The sequence below is a fragment of the Passer domesticus genome, chromosome 29 (genome assembly GCF_036417665.1).
Source record: "Passer domesticus isolate bPasDom1 chromosome 29, bPasDom1.hap1, whole genome shotgun sequence".
NCBI lineage: Eukaryota > Metazoa > Chordata > Aves > Passeriformes > Passeridae > Passer > Passer domesticus.
The window spans coordinates 605,859-629,308 of NC_087502.1; the positions used below are offsets into that span (position 1 = coordinate 605,859).

At 50.6% G+C, this 23,450-nt stretch overlaps 1 protein-coding gene across 1 annotated transcript; it reads right to left on the minus strand.

The window, feature by feature from the left end:
* Nucleotides 1–1,014: 1,014 nt before the first annotated feature.
* LOC135287414 (uncharacterized) lies at nucleotides 1,015–22,491 on the minus strand. Its single transcript, XM_064400773.1, has 8 exons — nucleotides 22,399–22,491; nucleotides 16,062–16,116; nucleotides 14,800–14,853; nucleotides 13,247–13,396; nucleotides 11,976–12,140; nucleotides 10,689–10,853; nucleotides 5,921–6,070; nucleotides 1,015–1,603 (listed from the first exon to the last, which is right to left on the minus strand). The coding sequence occupies exons 2-7, from the start codon at nucleotides 16,093–16,095 to the stop codon at nucleotides 5,937–5,939; spliced, it is 702 nt and encodes a 233-aa protein (XP_064256843.1). The 5' UTR covers nucleotides 16,096–16,116; nucleotides 22,399–22,491; the 3' UTR covers nucleotides 1,015–1,603; nucleotides 5,921–5,936.
* Nucleotides 22,492–23,450: the final 959 nt, after the last annotated feature.

Below are 23,450 nucleotides of genomic sequence, written 5' to 3' on the forward strand. Positions count from 1 at the left end.
GGAATATTGCAGGGCCTCACAGAGCCACGGAGAACATTATGACCCTTCGGAACCCATTGGAACTAAGGGACCATTGTGACACTGCAGGGCCTTGGATAACCACGGGGCCGTTGTGGCATGGCAGAGCCTCATGGAATCATGGAGGCCATAGTGACACTGTGAGGCTCCATGGAACGAAGGGGCAATTCTGACACCATGGAACCAAGGAGGCCATTGTGACATAGCAGGGCCTCATGGAATCATGGAGACCATTATTGCACATGGGGCCTTGTGGAACCAAAGGAGCATTGTGGCACTACAGGCCCTCATGGAACCAAGGGAACCATAGGGACAGTGTGGAGCTCCGAGGGACCAAGGCGGGATTCTTATAGTGCAGAATCAATGAGACCATTGTGACACAGCAGGGCCTCATGAAACTATGGAGGCCATTTTTACACTTTGAGGTCTTTTAAAACCAGAGGGCCATTGTGGCATTTTGTGTCCCCATGCAACCAAGGAGAACACTGTGATGCTACAGGGCCCTATGCAACTAAGGATTCATGTAACAATGTGGGACTCATGGAACCAAAGGTCCATTGTGACATTGAAGGGCCTCAAGGAATACTGGAGACCATTGTGACACTTCAACGCCCCATTGCACCAAGGGGCTCTGCAGGACCTTGTGGAACCAAGGAGACCACTGTGACACAGCAAGACCTCATGGGAAGCAAGGGATCATTGTGACACTATAGGGCCCCGTGGAAACAAGGGCCCAGTGTGACACAGCTGGGCCTCGTGTAACCAAGGATCCAATATGACACCACCACTGCGACCCTGCGGGGCCCTGTGGATCCAAGGGAACAGGTAAGTGGTTGGTTTGGCCTGACGGGCTCAACTGACCTCGGCATGTTGAGGGTCTGTTCTGATGTGCCCCTGAAACACTGGGGCTCTGTGCTTTCAGTTCTATGGAAAAGAACCATCCCTCCTGCCCAGGCACCCATTGTAGGAAAACAGGACTCCCATATGACTAACCAATATGATTAAGCAGAAGCCATTTATTGTTTACATTATGCACTTATTTATACATTCTAACCCTACTGCACACACTGATCACGCTCTTCTTCATTGTTGTCTCTGTCTTGTCCACACGTTCTGCATCCACTTCTCATAGTATGTGACTGGTTACAGTCCAGGTAGCTCACAGCCTTCTGTTATCTAGTTCTTGTGGTCTTGGTATTGTGTTTCTCAGCCTCTTCTTTCTTAACTTTGCACAGTTTATGTCTTAGTAACCTTGATGAATTCCAGAGGGCTCTGATAAGAACAGCTACAAGTGGTATGGCTGGTGCACAGTGTGGCCTAAGTTGTTCAGATACATTGCTACAATTCCCCCTTCTTCTTTCACCAGACAAACCCTTTACTCATTATATTTTCTACCAAGCGGGTCACCAATTTCATTAGGCATGGAGTAATACAAAGCAATATAATAATGACTACTAATAGTAACAAAGCTCCCTTTACGATATCTTTCAGCCATCCAGTTCTTCCCCATCCCTCAAACCATTCATCAAAGCCCAATTCATTCACAGTCAATTTCTTCACGTTGTCTTGTAGTTGTTTGAGTTTCCTGTGAATGGATGCAGAACGGTCAGAGAGGTTCATACAACACATTCCTTCAAAATCCTCACACCCGTGCCCATGTGCTAACAGCAAAAAATCTATAGCAGCTCTATTTTGCAGTGTGCTACGTCTAATACTATCTACATGAGTGAGCATTTGATTTAAGATAGCTGAAGTTGTGTTCAGCTGTTTGACTGTCTAGCATCCCAACTTGTGAAGCATAGCCAAAACTTCAGCAGCAGCAACCTCTGGAGTAAGGAATGATGCTATTATTTGTGCTGGAGCACCCCAAATTCTACATGATTGTCACAATCAGGTCCTAAGCTTGTCATTGCTCTTCTAGTTCTCTTGCTATGTCCTGCTCTCCAAACAGTCAGATCCAGCATTTCGCACATGCGAGTGTCAAACATGGTTAGCTTTCCTAAATAACAAGGACCACCAATTGGATTTCTCAGAAGTGCAGGCCATGCCCTGTCCCCAGAGATTAAAAGGACACCTGGTGGAAGCCTTCTTACAGTCGCATTTTCATCAGCACTTCCAGGATAAGTCCAATTGTGGCAATATTTGGTCAAGTTCTTATACTGGGGAGAATTGGGATTAAGGATGACACTATTATTTTTGGGATGTGGGACTAGGACAATGGTCATCTTAGTTGATTTTGGGTTTAAAAAGTAGTTAAAAAACAAGCAGTAATTCCCAGGTACCAATCCTAGCAAGCCTAGTTCTTGGGGCCCTAGTCTGCTTTCATTCAGTGATTGTGTTCTCATACCTGCTTGGAAGCCCCCTCTGTTTGGCCTAACTCCCAACCTTTTGCATATGTCCAATTTTTTACCACCTCCGGTTGTGATACACCAGTGATTCTCCACACCTGATCTATTCCCTCCCACGTATGGCTTTCCTCTGGCTCCTACCCATTTCGCAAAGAATAAAGTAAAATTACTTATTGGGATACCAATTAAACATATACAGAAGGGATCTCCTGGCATGGCTAAGGACAAACAAAAGGAGTCCACCCCAGTAGCATTGGCCCAAGTAAGCCACATATTCTGCTGATGCCATCCTGGTGGGTCAATTTCTTCTGCACTACCGATGTTGCCACATATCACTAGTAACAGAGGAAGACTCCCAAAAACCCGCACATCTAATTTAAGACAATTCTTCATTCTTATCACCGGAAAAACCCCTTCCTCTAAGAGATCAGGGATAAAATCCAAACTGACTGTGTCTCTTGCTCTTTGCGCTCTTCTCCTATTCCTTCTCCTTTGGTTCTTCTCTTCCCACCTTCACTTTCTTTGTTCCCACTGCTCAGGTCTAACTCCTCAAGTCCCAGGGATAAATATTCCTTTTCCACATTCAATGGCCTTGATCTTATTCTCTTACTCCTTGCTCAAGCTTCCAGAGTTTGTTGTGATACCATTGAATAGCCTGCCCCAATTGTTCCTGAGACTCAAACAAGCTCAGTGCTTCTCAACAGGTTTCAGGGGAATTAATCATTGTTCCTGTCTCTTGGGATAAAACCATCCAGGTATTCTTGGGTGTGCCAATGTCTGCACTCTAAACACCTTGGGAAGCTCCTTCCTTTAAACTCATACCACCCATCTGATCCACACCCCACAGATTCTAATCTCATCCACGGACAGCAAAAGCATTCATGGTTGTTTTCAGGTAACACTGGTTGTTGTTTCATTTGTAATATCAGGGATTGTTGTTTCATTGGTAATATCAGGGATCAGAGTGTCCTTCTCAAGCCAGGGATGAACCCATTTTGCTGGTATCCATTGGAGTCCTTTGTCTCTAATGATACAAGCATAATCCCTTCCTGCTGCAAACCTGAGTAATGTGTTAATGCTGGTGGGTCACTAAGAGTACCTGCTAGCTGTAGATGATTCATAACATAAACTGCTTTCAGCACTCCGTGCTGTGGGCTCAACCCATCCTCCCTCATTTTAAATCAATCAGCTTTTCAGTACCTGATGTGTTCTTTCAGTAACAGCTTGTCCTCTGGAGTTATCCGGAGTACCTGTGCTATGCTTCACTCCCCAACAAGCCAAGAAATCTTGGGTCTGTCGGGCTATATATCCTGACCCACTGTCTGTCTTGATTTCCTGAGGCAAGCCCATTATGGCAAAGCAGCCTTGCAAGTGCTGAATGACAAAATGAGATCCTTCACTTGTCATAGGAGTGGCCCAAGCCGTGGCAGAAAAGATGTCTATAATTACACGAATGCATTTAAAGTGACTGAAAGAGGTGCAGATAGTCACATCAGTTTGCCATAACTGCAGAGGCCCCGGGCTGTGAGGGCTGCCTCCAGGACCCAATCCACCAATCATACCCTGGCATTGCAGACAGGTTGTGACAATTCCCTGAGGCATCTGGCAGCAATATTCCAAATTGTTTGTGTAAAACTTTTGCACTTTGGTGAAAAACCTTGTGAGCCCTTTGGGCCTGGCCAAACTTACTGATGTTAAGAGAATCAGAGGCCCAAAGTGGTGCCACCAGTTGGTCAGCCTTCTCATTTCCTAAGGCCAGGCCTCCCGTCAATCCAGAGTGACTCCATATTTGCAATGAAAGATTTAGCTGGGGGTGTGTATTCTATTTGCCATCTGTTAGAGGTGAGGCAATATTCTTCTGTTAATTGGGCAATTTTCGTTATCTCTTCCACAAACCAATCCTCCCTCCAGGAAATATCTTCTGTTAATGGGCCACTGAGTGTCACTGCATGACTGATAAAAATTACATCATCCCATTGGGAGATGCTCCGCCCAGGGGGAGGAGCCAAGCATATCATCTGAGATTTTAGGATACCAGAGCAGCCTTTTCCCACTGGATTCCCAGAGGAGCAGCTTTCTTCTTCACTGGATTCTCAGAGGAAGACCAGGCCCATCTACACCACCACCGGACCTTCAGAGGAAAACTCCGCCCTTCTACAGGATCACTGCTCCAACAGAATCACATCTATCACTGCAGGAGGGCTGCAGCCACCATTTAAATGGACTGCTACCAACAACCTCACCAACAAAGTGTCAGGTCGTATTCTGACTCTGTCAGTTGTTTAGTTTTCTGTGTTTTTTTGCACTATAGCATTTGTATTTTTAAAAAAATTTCCTAGTAAAGAACTCTTATTCCCATTTCCATATCTTTGTCTGAGAGCCTTTTAATTTCAAAATTATAATAATTTGGAGGCAGGGGATTTACATTTTCCATTTCAAAGAAGGCTCCTGTCTTCCTTAGCAGGCACCTGTCTTTTCAAGCCAAGACAGATTTTGGTGCCCAATGTTAGGCCTGAGGGCATTGATAGAAAAAAGGTGAAAAAGGAATGAAAGTTCTTGAGTAATCTAATTTTGTGTGCTGCTATAGAAATCTCGTTAAGTGTCACCATGTGGTGTCACCACATAGTCACCAGCTTATTCTGGTTTGGGTGACACGTGATCGTGGAAGTGTTTCTTCCATTTTCAGGCCCTTATCTAAACATGGGTCCTATAACTAAGGCTGCTATGGCTGTTATCCAGTTTTCTTTATGGGTTAATAAGGTGAGGAATTAATGGATCTTTAACTTCCTCTGGAAGACAGGTACATGTATTCAGAGCTATCACACACTAACTGTATGTTTTTGGGGTTACTTTAATAACGGTACTTACTGTGAGGAAATGACACAAAGGGAAACTTTCTCCCAACCCTTTAACCATCTCTTTGGGTCTGCCCCAGCAGTTTTCAAAGTGTTAGATCCACTCTAAATACTAATGATATCATACAGTGGTTGGTGTTGCTGATAGGCCTGTTATATTTAGCATTCAGAGATAAGGGAAGATTAACCTGGATAAGCACCCTGACACCTACCCCAGAGCCTAGGGATGCTGCTGCCCCAGAGCCTGACCCTGCCCCACAGCCCACCTCAGAAATGAACCACCTGGATTGGATGGGGGTTCTGGTGAAGGAGATGGGCCAGACGCTGAAGGAGTGCATTTCTCCAGCTAGTGATTTGCAGAAGCAAACTCCACAACATACGAGTCAAGAACTGTTATTGCTATTCCCATATCTTTGCCTGAGAGCCCCTTAATCTCAAAATTATAATAATTTGAAGCGGCAGGGGTTTACATTCTCCATTCCAAGCGAGGCTATCATGCCTTCCCTAGCAGACAGCTGTCTTGTAAACCAGGACAAGGTGTTTCAGTGCCATGGATCACAGAATGGGCCATGGGTAATTTCCATATTCCCCATGGAAGGACTGTCTGAGCTGAGCAGGAGGAACTCAAGGGTGGATGGCCTGTAGAGCAGCATCTGCCTTCAGATGGATGAAAGTCTGCTTAATAATGGCTTTGCTCACCTGGGTTCTTCTCCAGCTATGCACTGCGACGCAGAAGCTCATGCCTTATGGCCTTCTTTAGATTTTCCACAATTTTAATTCCTTGGAAGAGCTGCAAGAAGGTCTTCAACACGGATTCCAGGGTCTTTGCAATTTCCTCCTCTTTGTTTCCTGTGATGAAAGAACAATGTCACAGGGTCACTGATGTTTCCTCCTTGAGCAGGACACCAGCCATCTGACACAAGCATGCCCAAAGACCCTGATTTAACCTCCCTGGCAGAGGGTCTCTCCTCAGGGCTCTCCTGTAGGTGTTTTTTTCCTTCTTAATTCCCCCTTAGAGATCCTCACCTCACAGGAATTCCAGTTGGCCATGAAGGCAAAATCTGGAAATGGTTTTCCCTTTACCCTCACACTTTTAGCAGGGAGGGGACAAGAAACCCAGAACAAGTTTTCATCCCTTTTCAACATCTCCTTCATGCTTTCTCTAGCCCAATATATGAAGAGCTCCAGCTTTGAAGTGGGCCACACAATTCTAAGCCCACAATGGCTTGAGCCAGCAGGAATTGCAGGGGTTTGCCTGGACTCTCCTGGGCTGCTCCTTGCCCTGGCTTTGCTGGCTGCAGCTGGAGCACAAACAGGACCCAGGGTCAGGGAGGGCCCATTGTTCCTCAGCTCTCCCTGCCCTGGGGCCAGAGGCTGTTCCCAACACACTTTGTGTCCTGCCTGAGCCAGGCCCAGGGGCACAGTCTGGGGCCCGCCAGGCCCACACTGGAGCCTGTGTCCCAGCTGACCCTTCCCCTTCCCAGCACCAGCTCCTGCAGGCAGAGCTGCTCTCCACAGGCCCTGTGCTCACAGACACATCCAGGCTCTGCTCAGGAAAGCTCCTCTCCCTGCTGATCATCAACAGGGAAACAAGGCTGAGCTCACCTGTGCCCCAGCATGGGACCAGGAGTGGGGCAGCAGGAGAAGGGCAGGGGGGAAAGGGAGAGAGATGGGGACAGGACTTCAAGGGGGGACCCATAGCAAGTACCAGGCAGTGAGAGAACTCCCTGCACACACCCTCTGCAAAGGTGAGGGACTGAAGAGGGACTTGGACCACCTGCACCTGCAGAGAACACTTCAGCATGGGGCTGTGTGGCTGCAGCTCTCTGGCTACAGAGAGCATCACGATGTTCCCAGGCATTATGCTGGGAAAGGCTGTAATACTTTATTCAGAGAGAAGAAAGAGAAATAATTCTTATCTTCACTTGCTGCACCTCTTGTTGTGAACATCTGGAATGTGTTATGGAGATTTGTCTACCAAAGGGTGGTTTCTTAATTAGCCAATGGTGATGGTGTTTGGAGTGGAGGACCAATTAGGTTCACCTGTATTGTAACTGTCCATAAAAGCAATGGGTTTCTTAATAAGGATAGAATAAAAACATGATTGATCAGCTTTCTGTGAATCGTGGATTCAATGCTAATTATTACCCAGCAGAGCCCTGCAATGACAATTGGTGAGTTGAGGTGTGTTACATCGATCACCCCTTCATGGAGTCACAGGATAGTTGGAGGCACCTCGGGACCCTGCTGGGACTCCCCGCGGCGCCCCACGCAGCCCGCTCATAACCAAACACCTTCTGTTTGCATGACAAGGTAACATGACCTTTCCCCATGTCCTCCTGCAGAAGATCTGTCTCTCAGGACCGCATTTTTTGGCCTCGTAGCCTAAGGGCTGGGGCAGGGAACAGATCTCCCAACAATAGCACTGCCTGCAACCTCAGCTGGGTTCGCAGTTGGGAAAGGGTGCCTGCAAAGATGGGCATCGTAATTTCTATGCTGGAACGCGTAACCCTTACAGTGTGGAAACTTATGATTCATTATAAGAGACTTCCTGTGTCAGAAGATGCTCTCTGCAGGCTTTTCAGTTGGGCCAAAATTCAGGGTTTCCTCGTGGATGTGGAAACCTCACTGGATCTGCGGGCCTGGGGCTCAGTGGGTTTCTGTCTGTTGGAGGGACTCAGGAGGGGAGATGCGAGTGTACCTTGACTACTACCGATTGGGTCACTGCTTTCCGCAGCAATGAGGGGCTGGACCCCAAGGAAAAGCGAATCCACCTAAGCAGGCACATCCCAATCGGACATGGAGGAGCCTCCCCCTGAGTGGACAGCCACTGGCCTCTCCACCGCGGCCAGCCGGGGAGCGACCCTGTCCTGGACAGCCGCCGCTGGTTCCTTCCCCCCAGCGCTGCGGGGTGGAAGCAGCGCCCACATCGCACCCAGAGCAGCTCTCTCCTGGCTTCCCGGAGCAGGTGCAGGAAGGACCGGAGCCTTTAGCTGCTCCGCTGCCATGGTCAGAATTTATTCCGACCGGAGCCGCGGTCGCTCCTGCCCTTTTGCTTCCACCAGTGCGAACGGGACCATCGCCTCCTCCTTTTCCCCCGTGCAGCGTGTGGATCGGCCCCGCCGCTGGGTTTCCCTCCCTGCACCGCAGGAGGGGGCAGAGCCACCTCTGCTGCTGACAAGGGGTGCAGCCGGTTCCGTGCCGGCGGCTGGCCTCCCCACGCTGCAGCTCTCAACCAGCCCCTCTGCCCTGCAGCCGGTTCATCGGCAGCGGCGCCCGCAGAGCCGGCTGGGGATCCCCCCGCACTGGATCCGCCGCCTCCAGCCGGCCCAGCTGCCATCTGGGACGCGAGCTGTGGCACTGAAGAAGCTCCCCAGCCTGCCTCGCTGCTCCCAGCCGGTCCACCCGCCGCTGCTTCCCTCAGGTTGCCAGGGAACACGGATGGGGACAGCAGCGAGCACCGACAGCCTGTCCCTCAGCAGGGGCGCGCCCTCACAGCTGGGCGCTGGCCCGACGGCGCCGCGAAATCTGAAGATCAACATTCCCCTGGGATCAGCACCTTCCCTGCCGTGCCTTGGAGCACCCTGTGTGTCCTGCTTTCCTTCGCGGGGCGGGAGGAGTGGGGTCCCGAGTGGCTGTGGCTCGGTTCATGCGCGGGAGGGGCAGAATTCCGGAGGGACGGCCGAGATATTGGCTGGTGGTGGGGGCAGGCGGTGGAGGAGAAGGCAGGACTGGCCCGCTCGTCCTGGGACAGGCACAGGCTGTCCCAGGGAATCCCAGATCCAGGGGCCCCAAATGACACCAGTGCAAAACTGGGGGAAGGGAACAAGCCAAATGAATCCGGGCTTGGCAGTGGCAGAGTCGCTGCCCCGCCTGCCAGGGCCGGGTACCTCAGCCCGCTCATGCTACTGGCTTTCTGTGGGAAAAAACCCCCAAAACCCCAAACCAAAAAGGGTGATAGAGGTACCAGGACTCACTGTCTTCACTTCTTCACTGACTGCTCAAAATGCTGGAAGGCCACAAGTCAGGCTCAGCCAATTGGTTGAATTAAAGGCTGTGGCCATGGCATTCCAGAGATTTCTCAAGTACCTCTGAAATTTACAACAGTTTTACACAGAAAAGGTAATCCTGCAAACCCTCCAATTAGAGCTTGGGCTTTGGCCTGGCCCTGACTCTGCTTGGATGGGATGACTGATAACCAACCCAGATGTTTTCTGTATCCAAAGGATTCAAGTAATTTTGGCTTGGCAATTTGACCACATATATATGACAGCTGAGCCTGCTCTCAAAGGGAGTTTGGGAACATTGTCTGGACATCATTCCAACTCTGCTGAGTTGAGGTTTATCAGCTGTTGCAGACTCTGGGATGACAGTCAGTGCTATAGTGCCTGATAACTCTATAATATCATATGTGTTATTGATTATGTGCATTAACTGATTGATTTCTAATTGTTGCCAATTTCTTCTTCATTGCATGCATTGATTTTGCTCTGATGCTTCCTCATGCTCATAACCAAGACACACCTGTGTCTGGAATCATATAGAAGCAATTTCTCAGCACAGCTTAGGCTTAGGCATAGTATGATGCCCCTATTAACCTTCTTCAGCTGTTCTCTGTTTCAGGATCAAGAAGGACATTCAGGGATGTCAAAGATCAACATCTCCAGCTAATGGACCTTCTCCTGAAACTCAGCTGCTTGGACTTGCATTCTCTAAAGAGACATTGCAATGTGGTTTTCTCATATTGTAAACCCTGTCTCAATGACATGATAGAGATAGATATTCAACTAGTAAAGAATCTCCCTGACTGTTCTATGTCAGCATCTGACTGAGGTTCTGATTGATAACCAGCAAATTGCTGGGGGAACCTCTTGAGCTCTGTTTGTTCTCCTTCCTGCAAAGGGCCCTGCAAAAGACTACAAGCACCGCCTTTCATTTTTAAACACAAAAGGGTGAACTGTGGCTACAGAGAGGAGCACAACTTTCCCAGGCACTGTGCTGGAAAAGGCTGTGAGAAGATCAGAGAAAGGAATGAGAAATAATTCTTATCTTCACTTGCTGCACCAGTTGTTGTGAACATCTGGAATGTGTTATGGAGATTTAGCTACCAAAGGGTGGTTTCCTAATTAGCCAAAGATGATGGTGTTTGGACTGGAGGACCAATTAGGTTCACCTGTATTGTAACTGTCTATAAAAGCACTGGGTTTCTTAATAAGATTGGGATAATAAAGGGATAGATCAGCCTTCTGTGAATCAGAGAGTCAATGCTAACATTTACCTGGATGGGGGCCTGTGACAAGAGAGGTGTTTCAGTGCCATGGATCACAGAAGCTGTTCCCCATGGAAGGTCTGTCCCTCCCCATCCTCTCTGAGGAGCTGAGCAGAAGGAGCTCACAGGGTGGGTGACCTGTAGAACAGCTTCTGCTTTCAGATGGATGAAAGTCTGCTTAATAATAGCACTGCTCACCTGAGTTCTTCTTCAGCTCTGCTTTGAATAGCTGAAGCTCATCCTTTATGGTCTCTGGCCATTCCTGTACATCTTCTTGCAGAGTCTGAATTCTTTGGGAGAGCTCCCGGAATCTCGTATTCAACTTGGATTCCAGGGACCTTGCAATTTCCTCCTCTTTGTTTCCTGTGATCAAAGAATGATGTCACAGGGTCACTGATGTTTCCTCCTTGAGCAGGACACCAGCCATCTGACACAAGCATGCCCAAAGACCCTGATTTAACCTCCCTGGCAGAGGGTCTCTCCTCAGGGCTCTCCTGTGGGTGGTTTTTTCCTTCCTCATTCCCCCTTAGAAATCTTCACCTCACAGGCATTCCATTTGGCCATGAAGGCACAATCTGGAAATGGTTTTCCCTTTACCCTCACACTTTTAGCAGGGAGGGGACAAGAAACCCAGAACAAGTTTTCATCCCTTTTCAACATCTCCTTCATGCTTTCTCTAGCCCAATATATGAAGAGCTCCAGCTTTGAAGTGGGCCACACAATTCCAAGCCCACAATGGCTTGAGCCAGCAGGAATTGCAGGGGTTTGCCTGGACTCTCCTGGGCTGCTCCTTGCCCTGGCTTTGCTGGCTGCAGCTGGAGCACAAACAGGACCCAGGGTCAGGGAAGGCCAATTGTTCCTCAGCTCTCCCTGCCCTGGGGCCAGAGGCTGTTCCCAACACACTTTGTGTCCTGCCTGAGCCAGGCCCAGGGGCACAGTCTGGGGCCCGCCAGGCCCACACTGGAGCCTGTGTCCCAGCTGACCCTTCCCCTTCCCAGCACCAGCTCCTGCAGGCAGAGCTGCTCTCCACAGGCCCTGTGCTCACAGACACATCCAGGCTCTGCTCAGGGAAGCTCCTCTCCCTGCTGGTCATCAACAGGGAAACAAGGCTGAGCTCACCTGTGCCCCAGCATAGGGCCAGGAGTGGGGCAGCAGGAGAAAGGCAGGGGGGAAAGGGAGAGAAACGGGGACAGGACTTCAAGGGGAGACCCATAGCAAGTATCAGACAGTGAGAGAACTCCCTGCACACACCCTCTGCAAAGGTGAGGGACTGAAGAGGGACTTGGACCACCTGCACCTGCAGAGAACACTTCAGCATGGAGGTTTTTCAGTGCCATGGATGACAGAAGCTGTTCCCCATGGAAGGACTGTCCCTCCCCATCCCCTCTGAGGAGCTGAGCAGAAGGAGCTCACAGGGTGGGTGACCTGTAGAACAGCTTCTGCCTTGAGATGGATAAAGGTCTGCTTGGCAATGGCCCTGCTCACCTTTATTCATCTCCAGTTCTGCTCTGAAAAGCTGAACCTCATCCTTTATGGTCTCTGGCCATTCCTGTACATCTTCTTCCAGAGTTTCAATTTTTTGGGAAAGCTGCCGGAGGCTCGTATTGAACTTGGATTCCAGGGACCTTGCAATTTCCTCCTCTTTGTTTCCTGTGATCAAAGAACGATGTCACAGGGTCACTGATGTTTCCTCCTTGAGCAGGACACCAGCCATCTGACACAAGCATGCCCAAAGACCCTGATTTGACCTCCCTGATACAGGGTGTCAGGGCTCTCCTGTAGGTGTTTTTTTCCTTCCTCATTCCCCCTTAGAAATCTTCACCTCACAGGAATTCCAGTTGGCCATGAAGGCAAAATCTGGAAATGGTTTTCCCTTTACCCTCACACTTTTAGCAGGGAGGGGACAAGAAACCCAGAACAAGTTTTCATCCCTTTTCAACATCTCCTTCATGCTTTCTCTAGCCCAATATATGAAGAGCTCCAGCTTTGAAGTGGGCCACACAATTCCAAGCCCACAATGGCTTGAGCCAGCAGGAATTGCAGGGGTTTGCCTGGACTCTCCTGGGCTGCTCCTTGCCCTGGCTTTGCTGGCTGCAGCTGGAGCACAAACAGGACCCAGGGTCAGGGAAGGCCAATTGTTCCTCAGCTCTCCCTGCCCTGGGGCCAGAGGCTGTTCCCAACACACTGTGTCCTGCCTGAGCCAGGCCCAGGGGCACAGTCTGGGGCCCGCCAGGCCCACACTGGAGCCTGTGTCCCAGCTGACCCTTCCCCTTCCCAGCACCAGCTCCTGCAGGCAGAGCTGCTCTCCACAGGCCCTGTGCTCACAGACACATCCAGGCTCTGCTCAGGAAAGCTCCTCTCCCTGCTGATCATCAACAGGGAAACAAGGCTGAGCTCACCTGTGCCCCAGCATGGGACCAGGAGTGGGGCAGCAGGAGAAAGGCAGGGGGGAAAGGGAGAGATGGGGACAGGACTTCAAGGGGGGACCCATAGCAAGTACCAGGCAGTGAGAGAACTCCCTGCACACACCCTCTGCAAAGGTGAGGGGCTGAAGAGGACTTGGACCACCTGCAGAGAACACTTCAGCATAGGTGTGTTTCAGTGCCATGGATGACAGAAGCTGTTCCCCATGGAAGGACTGTCCCTCCCCATCCCCTCTGAGGAGCTGAGCAGGAGAAGCTTAAAAAGGGGTTGGCCTGTGCAGCCACTTCTGCCTTCAGATGGATGAAAGTCTGCTTGGCACTGGCCCAGCCCACCTGGGATTTTCTCCAGCTCTTCTCTGATCTCCTCCCTCTCTTTGGACTCTAAGTTTTTGAAATTTTCATGCAGAGCTTTCATTTTATTGCTGAGGTCCTGGAAAGCCTCGTCGATTTTGGATTCCAGGGTCTTCTCACTCTCTCTCTTTCCTGTAGGAAAAGACTGGTGTTAGTGGGAAACTGACGTTTCTCCCTTGAGCGGGAGACCACCCATTCTCTCTGAGCATGCTTGTATCCTCTTTTTTAAAGTCTCTTCTTGAGGGTCTCTTCTTACATCTTGCTGCAGGTTGTTTTTTTCTTCCTCTCTCTGGAGAAATAATCACTTCAGAGGAATTAAGCACTGTCCTCAAGTTGCAATCCAGAAATATTCTTTTTTTGTTTCTTTATTCAGAGGACAAACAAAATACTCAGACTTAGGTCCCTCATGTCCTGCCTGTTTATTAATTTGTTTTCTCCAGACCTCTCTTTCTTATATCATCCTTTTTAATTCAGCAGCCTTAGAAATAAATTCACTCATCCCTGAAAAACAGAGATGTGGAATTCACGGGCTGATGCACCTGCGGGCACCACCTAACCCTATCCTGGCTTTCAAATCCTTTTCCAACAGGAGTTTGCTCTGGAAAGAAACCTTGGCATCGCTATTGTAGCCCCAGTTTTCTTCCTGACATGGAGATTTTTTGTCTAACAGTTTTTGCCTGTTGAAAGCAGTCTTGGCACCACTGAGAGCCCTTCTAAACATGGGCTTGGAACTCCTGTGCAGCTGGTGAGGAATACTGGGGGGATCCCCACGGCCTCCTCACTGCACAAAGGCCTGCACATGGGGGAGAGCCCAGGCCATGCTAAATTCCAAGTGACCCTTGAGGGAATGACATTCCCCTGCCAGCATGCCAGCTGGAAAGAGCTGGGGGCAGGAGAACAGCTGGCCTTAGAATCCAGGGGGTGGGATCCAGCAGAGGCCAGGCTATCCAGGTCTGTGCTGGGAAAAGCCCACTGCTGGGACATCTCTGCACCCTGGGATCCCAGGGTCCTGGCCATCTGCATGGGGATGGCAACACAACAAAGGACTGGCTGGAGGCCTTTGAAAATGGGAATTTATGGACAGGTGGGAATGCTTGAACTGACTGCACTGGGCCCTCACCTTTGGATCTCCTTCCTGCTTGGCAGGGTTTAGTTTCCAGGTAGTCTGGGCAAGAAAGCTTTCTGCTTTTTGTCCCTGTAGCTAAACCCAGGGTGAGATTCCTCCTTTAGTGCTCAACGAAAGGAAAGGAAATGACAGAAGGAATGTGCTATGCCTTTGAAATTGTTACCAATTGGAAGGAACACCCCCTGCCAGAGTAGGACATATCCCTTGTCAAAGGTCTCCCCTCTGACCAAACTGACCCCAACCCAAAGGCCAGGCCTTCTGCTGGGCTCTGGAAGGGGCTCTGCAGGCAACGTGCTCAGGGGAGAGACCTCCACTGGCCTCACTTCTCTCAGGGGTAACACATCCCATCCCATCCCAAGGGTTCCCAAGGATGGCCACAGACAAGAGCAGTGGGATCCAGTACACTTACTTGATCCGTTGAAAACCCTTTCTATGCACTTCTTAGCTTTATCCCACGCCGTTTCTGGACATCAGGTACATATGAAAAGGAAATCAAAAAGAAAAACAGGACATTTAACAAGGGCCTTTCCCCAAGGAACTTCAGGACTGCACTGAGCAGGTTCTAGGGCAGAACACATCCCACAGCTGGCCCAGGAGCCATGAGCTACTGTGGACCAGGAGCCCCCCAGCAGTGCTGGGGGGTTCCTGACCCTTGGGAGTCACTGAGGCTCTCGTGGGCCAGGGAGCTGCCTCAGCTGGCACAGCACTCAGGCACCACACAGGTGCCTCAGTCCCACCAGAGCACAGCCACCCATGACTCTTCTTCCTCATACTGGTAGTGGAGAGGAACGTCCCAGGTCCCTTCACTTTCCCTTGGGACATTCATTTCAGCCTGACTCTCAAAGCCTTGCTCAGCAATAACCCCCACTAGAGTAGGATGTGTCTGGTCAAAGAAGGCCACCCCTCTGACCAAACTGATCCCACTCCAATGGCCAGGCCTTCTGCTGTTAGAGAGCATTTTGGGCAGACACTGTAGCCTAGGTGTACAACCCTGCAAGCAAAAAACAGTGGACATTCTGTGGATTTAGAAGCATGTTTGCCAACACTCCGTGTACGTGCCTGATAGCAGAAGCACACTGCCCTTGGGCAGCCAGCATGAGAATGTTTGCCAACTGCATCCAAGGGAAGAGGATGTGAAAGAACATGGTCTGAAGATGCTAGCAGAGGACGTGAAGATATTCTGCTGATATTTCTGACAAGCTGAGCTACGTGACCAAGATATGTTTAAGAAATGCTCTTTGTTTTATGCGCAGTGCTTTGTTAACCAATCAGATACTTTCCATGTCACTTGAACGCTGGATAACCATATAAATGGACCCTGAACTTAACAACAAATGAGCATTGATCATACTTCTATGAAGATTTGATCTTTGACTCTGGAGGCTCCTCTTCCCTTTCCCCCCTACCTCCAGTCTCTCTTTCAAGAATGTGCCGGGCTCTGGAAGGGGTTCTGCAGGCAACGTGCCCAGGGGAGAGACCTTCACTGGCCTCACTTCTCTCAGGGATAACATAACACATCCCATCCCATCCCATCCCATCCCATCCCATCCCATCCCATCCCATCCCATCCCATCCCATCCCATCCCATCCCATCCCATCCCATGGGTTCCCAAGGATGGCCACAGACAAGAGCAATGGGATCCATGATTCCACTCTTGCTTATGGACCTACTTGAGCCTCCTTGGATGTGCCTTGACCAGCTCATTTCTTCTAGCCACTGCTTTGCCTGAAAAGAAAAAGAAAAATGAAAAAGAGGAAGCTTCACTACAATATTTCCCTAAGGATTTAAAAAGCACATTTCAGAGCTTTTTAGGGACACATATGTCCCTTATACTACTCAAACCACTGATCTACTCAGGGTTTTTTAATTTACTCATTTTTCCTTCCATTACTGCCTAAAGAAGTAATACAACTCTTAGCAAAAAATTTTGCCAGGTCCTCGTTTCTTGTTACCTGTGTCCTTTTTTCAATATTCACTCTGCAATGCAAGGGAAAAGAGGGTCAAAACCTCTGTGCTAGGCACAGCACTGGAGAAAATAATGCAGTTGATAAGAGGTTCTGTTGAACTCACAGCTGATCTCTAACACATCTTGTCTGCCGTGGAGCTCTGAGAATTCTCAAAGACACACACATCATATTCCCTGGTCAAAATTAAGACCTTCTGCTTTTGCAGAGTGCAGAACCTGGTGTTCCACCCCAGCCACAATTTTCCACAAAGGAAAAGGGCCATTTTCCATTCCTTCAGACTCAAATCCGGGAGGGTATCCTGACCAGCTATGAAAAAATCTATGGAGAAAGGGTAAGTAACCTTGGATGGCCACCAGTTGCCCACCAAACTTCTCTCACTCCCTCTCCTCAACTGGACAGGAGGAAAAAATATGACTGAAGAGCTCACATAAAGCCTGGGACATCGTTGTCCAGTTGCCACCACAGGCAAACCAGACTCAACCTGGGGACGATTGGTTTGCTGTCTTAGCAATTCCCAACAGAGCAGCAAGCCGAGTAACAAAGACAAAACTGGAACCACCTCAGTCCCACTCTCCCCTCTCCTGGCTGTGAACACACCTGGTGCAGGAGGCTGGGCCAGCTGCAGTGCCAGACGCAAGCTGAGCTCCAGGTGGGAGCCCGAGACAAGAGCTCGTGAACTGCCAGCAAAGCACAACAAAGGGCACCAAGAGTGGTGGCACAGCTGGGAAGGGACACGGAGAGACCCAGCAGGAGCCAAGGGCCTGGGAGGAAGAGCCAGGCTTGAGCCTTGGGCATGCAGACTGTGAGGGGATAAAACTGAGGCGCTCCCTTGCTGGGGGAACAGCTCAGGCTGTTCCTGTGTCACTGCACTGGGAATAAATGGCTTTATGGAATCAGACAGCTGAGACTGCTCTGGGAAAGCTGGGCTGGAACCAGGGAGGACACAGGGGCTGGGTGTGGGAGTGGGGGGTGTGGGGAGTCCAGCAGGGCCCATTGGGGCACTGCAGCCACTGCTGTGGAGGGGCTCTGGTCCCAGCACTGAACAACTCTGGTGGCTGGAGTGTGATGGCCAGAGAGCCTCGGGAAGGGTCAGACTGGGGAGTTTCCTAAATATCCTCTTCTGCACAGCTGGCTGCAGAAAGCAGGGCCCTGCTGACCCTTCCAACAAAGCTGCCTGTCCCCTCTGAGCACGTCCATCAGAGCAGCAGGGACGAGGTGAAGGCAGAAAGAGGGACTGCTCAGGAGTGAGGAAAGCTCTGCTCAGGGCACAGCTCACTGCCACGCTCTGCTCTCCCTCTCCTTCTTGCACTCTATTTCCCTGGGCTGTCTGCTCCTTGTGACTTTCTGCTTTCTTTGCCCAGGGCCATGTTCCAGAGTGAATTCAGGAATCCCTTGCCAAAAGCTGCTGCATGTCCAGGAAGCTTTCCTGGTGTTCAAGGGGAGGATAGACCTGGGTGAGGAAAAGAGCTCCACTGAGGATTAGAAATAGAGAAGTGCCAGCAGGGACCCAAGAGAAGTCACAGCCCCAGGGCCCATGGCTGTGCCATGGGTCTAACTGAAGGCATCAGACAGGAGATGCCAGGGGTGCTATCTCAGGATTGAACCCTGCTCTATCTCCTCCTCTTTGCTATTTTACTCTGGTCTGAAAGGAGGGAAAGCATATAAATGGTGTAAATCGCCCAGTGTTTGAGGGGTTTTCTCCTGAAAGCAGAGCAATAGCTCTCAAATGGCTTCTCAAACAGTAACAGTGAATAGGTGATGTGCACGTGGAGCTGTCCTGGATGTGCCTCTGCCATTGATAACTGATGAACACAGACATTACCTCAGGTCACCACTCATGGAGAGATCCTGAGCCAAAGCTGAATCTTGGAGGGGGGAAAATGAATGAGGAGAAACAGGAGAGAGGAGGAGATGGAAAAAGAAAATGACGGTGGGGAGGAGAGAGGAGAAAGAAAAACTATGGCCAGGAAAATAACCCCCCAAAAAAAAATTTTTTTCTGATCAGCCAAGATCAAAGAAAAAAGCAATTTTCCATAATCTATTCATGGCATCCAGGCTGTGCCTAATCAATATGCTACTTGCTTTCCACTTTTCTACCATTTAATGTGTAGCAAGCGTCACAACAACAATTTTTGCTATCGGACAAAAAAACCTATTAAATAAATAAGGCATGAATTGACAATTTTTTCTCTTTGTAGGAATGAATTAGGAGCTGGATTAGTGTCTGTAGACAGTGGGTGGGAAGGGACAATGGACTTTGAACGGGAATCCATGAAATATTAACTCTGTGGTCTCCCTCCAACCATTCCTAACTGGTCCCCCACCCTCTGCAGCACAGCTGGGCCTTGATGGGGCAATGACACTGAAAGCCCTGGGGGCCCTGGAGGGCAGCAGGGCTCCTTCAAACCTCAGCAAAGGCCAGTGAAGGCCCCAGCATGGCCCAGGGAGCTTTTCCCACTCAATCCCCTCTGGCAGAACTGGACACAGCACTTGAGGCCCTCAGCAGTGCCCAGCCCAGGGACGGTCACTGCCCGGGAAGCCGTGTGAGGAGCGGGTGTCACCGCTGTGTATTGCCAACAGCGATTCCACGGGCCTTGCCCAGAGGGGCGGCTGCAGACTGTGCAGATTGCTCTGCTGCAGACACTTCTGCTTGGGCAGGGCCACGCTTCTGCTGTTGGTTTTGTTGGTGCAGACACTGATATTCTTAAGGAAATCCCACTGGCACTTGAAGCACAGCTGGAGGATTGCCCCCTCAGGGACCCACCAGGGCAGTGGTTCCTGAGTGCCACAGCCCTGCTGTGGCTGGGCAGGTGTGTTGTGAATGTGCTGGGCAGGGGCTCAGCCCTTCCCCTGGCTGTGCTCCTGCTCACAAGCCCCGGGTGCTGCTGGCTTGCTTTGCTGCTGTGCTGCACCTCCCTGTGCTGCCTTTTCACCCTGGAGCTCGGTCAGTTCAGCCCAGAGCCTCAGGAGATGAGTGCTGTGCTTGTGGCCTCTTGGGGAGACCACTCCTGCCCCCAGTCAGATTTCCTGAGAGGCATTTACAGGAAATCAGTGTCAAACCGAGAAAGGAGGTGCTGGGGGAGGGAGCAGCCCCTGGGGGTGGGAACCCTCCACAGCTGCTGCTGGCCCTGCCACCACCTGTTTCAGCCCATCAAAGCCTTCTCTGGAGCCCCAGCCCTGTGCTCTGCTGCTGGCCTCAGTCCCTGCCCTTGGTGCCTGGACCCCACTCTTTCCTGGCTGTGCCAGCCCAGGCTGGCCCTGATGAGCACATCCCTGCCCAGCCCTTCCGTGTGGGGCAGACCCAGGTCCCCGTGAGCATCCCCCTGTGCACCCGCCAGGCAGCTCTGCTGAGCCGTCGCTCCCAAATCCCCCTCGCTGCTGGAGCCCTTTGCTCTGCCTGGCCACGAGTGCCAGGGCAGCTGCCATTCCCGTGGGAACCTGCTCCCTGCCTGGAGACCCCTCCCGGCTGCCCCAGAGCCCTTCTGCCAACTCTCCCTGATGATCAGGGAGTTTCTGAGCTGCCAAGGCAGTGTCCCCCCTCTCTGACCCCTCCACTGCTCACTCACACAAGTCAGCCTCTGCCCATCCTGTTGAGGATCTCCAGGTGTGCCAGCTGCTCTTCAACCTCCCATCCTCATCCTCCCTGACACTCCTCTGGCAGAGCCTCTCCCCCTCCTCTGCATTCTACCAGCACTCAGGCACAGCCTTCCAAACCATCTAGGTTTGGCTCCAGAAAAAATGTTATAGGCAGCTCCTGAGATCAAAACAGGCAATTTTGGGTTCTCAGGGGTTCAGACACTCCCATTCAGGAGCATTTGGGCTCAGAAACTGCACGTTTGGGAGCTCTCAGACTCAGTGATTTAGGGAGCTTTGGGGGTCCAAACACGGATTTAGAAAGACTTTGGACTCTGAACAAACCCACACTTAGGCAGCATTGGCATTGAGAAACACCAATTTAGGGAGCATTTGGCTCAAAACCACTGATTGGGGGAACTTGCGGCTTCAGAAAGTCCCCTCTAGCCAGCTTTTCAGCTCAAAATACCAATTTAGAGAGCTCTTGGGCTCAGAAACATGTTTAAGGAACTGCAGTACCCAAATACGGATCATAGGAAGCTTTGAGGGTCAGCAAAAGCAACTTGGGGAGTTCCAGGGCTCAGAAACACCAATTTAATGAGCTTTGGGGCTCAGAAAAATCAGTGCCCAGAGACTGGGGGCTCAAAAGCAGCCATTTAGGATACTTTGGGGCTCAGCAATACCATTTCAAGGTGCTTCTGGTCTCAGAACCAGGCATTTGGGCAACTTCACAGCTGAGGATACAGAAGTTTCAGGAGCACTGGGGCTCAGAAACAGCCACCCAGGGACTTTTTGGGACCTGAAACAGCATTTGAGTTCAGAAATACTGACTTAGGGAGCACTGGGGCTCTTAAAAACCACTTTAGGGATGCGCAGGCCTACGAAACCCTGATTTGGGGAGTTCAAGGCTGAGAAAAAATCCTGTTGGGAGCTCTGGGAATCAGGAAGAGTGATTAGGGAATATTTTCAGATCAGCAAGAACGAGTTAAGGAGAGGTTTGTTTGTTTTCTTTTTTTTTTCCTCAAAAAACAAAACAAAACAAAACAAAACAAAACAAAAAAAAAAAAAACAAAAAAAAAAAAAAAACAAAAAAACACTTTAAGCAGCTTTTGGGCTCTGTATTCCCATTTAGGGAGCTTTGGAGCGCCAAAGCAGCAATTTCGGGATGTTCTGGGCAGAGAAACATCAATTTCAGGAGCAGAAGGAGCAAGCCCCGGGGAAACACGGGAGCAAGGGGCCGGCGCTTACCTGGCACAGGGCTGGGAAGAAGCAGCTCTGGGCTGGGCTGTGAGCACCTGGGGCTCCTCATCCCGGGTATATCCCACCCTGCCCGCCCCGCTCCCACCCCCGCGGGCTCCTCCCGCAGCTCCTTTTTTGGTTTTCGGCTGATTTCTCGTAAATCAGTTTTTAGTCTGCAAACGGAAAGTGGAAATGCTCCGGTCAGGAAGCGGCTCCTCCCTGCTCCTGGAGCCTCCCGTGGCACCGGGAATGCGCCGGGAGGGCACTGGGGGCGACCCCCGGGGCTGGTGGCAGACAGGGCACAGGGCCTGAGTTGGGGGCGTCGGGGCTCTGCAACTCTGATTTTGGGAACTTCGTGGCTTAGAAATCTAATCTATTTCAGCAGCTTCGGGGCCAGAACGGTGAGTTCAGACGCTTTGGAGCCAAGAATGAGCAATTTGGGGGGCTTTGGGTCTCCAAAACACTGATTTTGGGAGGTTTTTGGCTCAGAAAAAAACCCCAAAAAACAAACAAGGAGCTTTGAGTCTCAAAGAAAGCAATTTAAAGATATTTGGTGCTCAGAAGGAGCAGTTTAGAGAGATTTTGGGCTTAGAAACATCAATTTTAGGATATTTTGGTGTCTGAAACAGCAATGTAGGGAGCTGAGAAACACTCATTTAGGGAGGATTTGGGCTTAGAAATATCAAATTAAAGAGTTTTTTACCTATTTAGGGAGGGGTTTGCTTATGAGGGCTGGAGTAGAAGTAGGGGGAGGAGGCCTGGGGGACTGACTGTACCCCAAACCCACCACGGCAAGTGCTGTGTGCCTGGGGTGGTGAGAACAACCGCTGGATGGCTGCAGACAGAGCCTGTGTCCCGTGTCACTGCCTGGGACACTGTCCTGGGCTTCGAAAAGAGCGCTATGGGCACACAGTGCCCCACAAATGAATTTAATCAGACAGTGGTACTCATTGCCGAAACAACCTTAGAGACACCTGGCCAAGAAGCAGGCGCTGAGTGGATTTATGACATCCCCTCTGATGGACCAGCTCTGGAACGATGGAATGAAGGAAGGGGCTGGCGAGGATGACGGCGAGCAATGGGTCCTGTCGGGACTACAGCTCCCATCATGCACCGCGACCCCAGAGCCCCGACGTAACCCAGTTCCGCCCCTACAAGTCCCGTCATGTTCCGCGCCCCAAAGGGACACATAACGGCTCCCCAAGTGCCCCCAAGTGCTTCCCGGCACCAGAGGTTCCCTGTAGGTGTCCCCCGAGGACCCGACGTGGCCGCTCGCACCCACAAGTGGCTTCCCGGGAGCTGCGGTGGAGCTACTTCCACCCATAAGTGCTGCGGTGGAGCTACTTCCGGGACTACAGCTCCCATCATGCTCCGCGGATCTCATGAGGGTCTAACGCAGCCGGGACTTCATGTCCCGTCATCCCCCGCGCTCCACAGGGCGCCATTGGAACTGCTCCTTCACCCCCCGCGCCCCAGAGAGCCCCGTTCCAGCCCCCCGAGGGCCCGCCCAGTCCTCGAAGGGCCCCAAATTCCCCTCCCTGACCTCCAAGAGCGCCCCTGGACCCCCAAGTGCTCCCCCCCCGGACCCCGAACTGTCCCTCAGAGTCCCTGAGTGCCCCTCCAAGTGCCCACCCGGCTCCCACAAGTGTCCTCCAGACCCTCAAGTTCTCTCTAAATTCCCTCCCCAGACCCAAAACTGCCCCAAGTGTGCCCCAGAAATGTCTCCATGGACCCCGAAGTGCCCTCGTGAACTCTGTGTGAGAAAAAGATAACTGAAAAGATGGCAAGACTAAACATAGGGTGACTTAGCATAAAGTGGAAGAAATCAATAACCAATAGAGGTTAATTGGAGAATGAAGGGAATTGTGATTCTTGGAACCCATTAACATTAATTTCATTGGTCTCCAAATACGTACAGATTTTTAATATAAATATAAAATTAGGTTAAAAATGAAAAAAATTATTACAAATGAAAAATAAACACAATAAATACATTTAATTAAAAATTAAAAATAAATAATAAACTAACTTTTTTAATGTTTTGGGATGTCAGTCCCAGGTGGGCGATGTCAGACATGGTGAGGCTGGGGGTGAGGAGCAGCTTGTCCAAACAGGGTCAGCCCACAGGGGTCTCATTCTTCCCTATGCCCAGATCTCCTAAGGAGACATTCAGCATCCCAATCTCTTGGGGAATGCTTCTGTCCCCTCTTCTCTGAAATGACAAGTAAAAACTGATTTCCTTGACTAAACCCAAAACTCATGATATGCAGTCTGGAATCT

What these genes read in the sequence shown, in the direction of transcription:
- LOC135287414 (XM_064400773.1), bottom strand. Translation starts at nt 16,095, where the DNA reads ATGAGCTGGTCAAGGCACATCCAAGGAGGCTCAA. An exon ending in GCACATCCAAGGAGGCTCAA is followed by an intron (nt 14,854 to 16,061) that starts GTAGGTCCATAA and finishes CCTGATGTCCAG; the next exon opens with AAACGGCGTGGGATAAAGCT. An exon ending in AGAACTGGAGATGAATAAAG is followed by an intron (nt 10,854 to 11,975) that starts GTGAGCAGGGCC and finishes CTTTGATCACAG; the next exon opens with GAAACAAAGAGGAGGAAATT.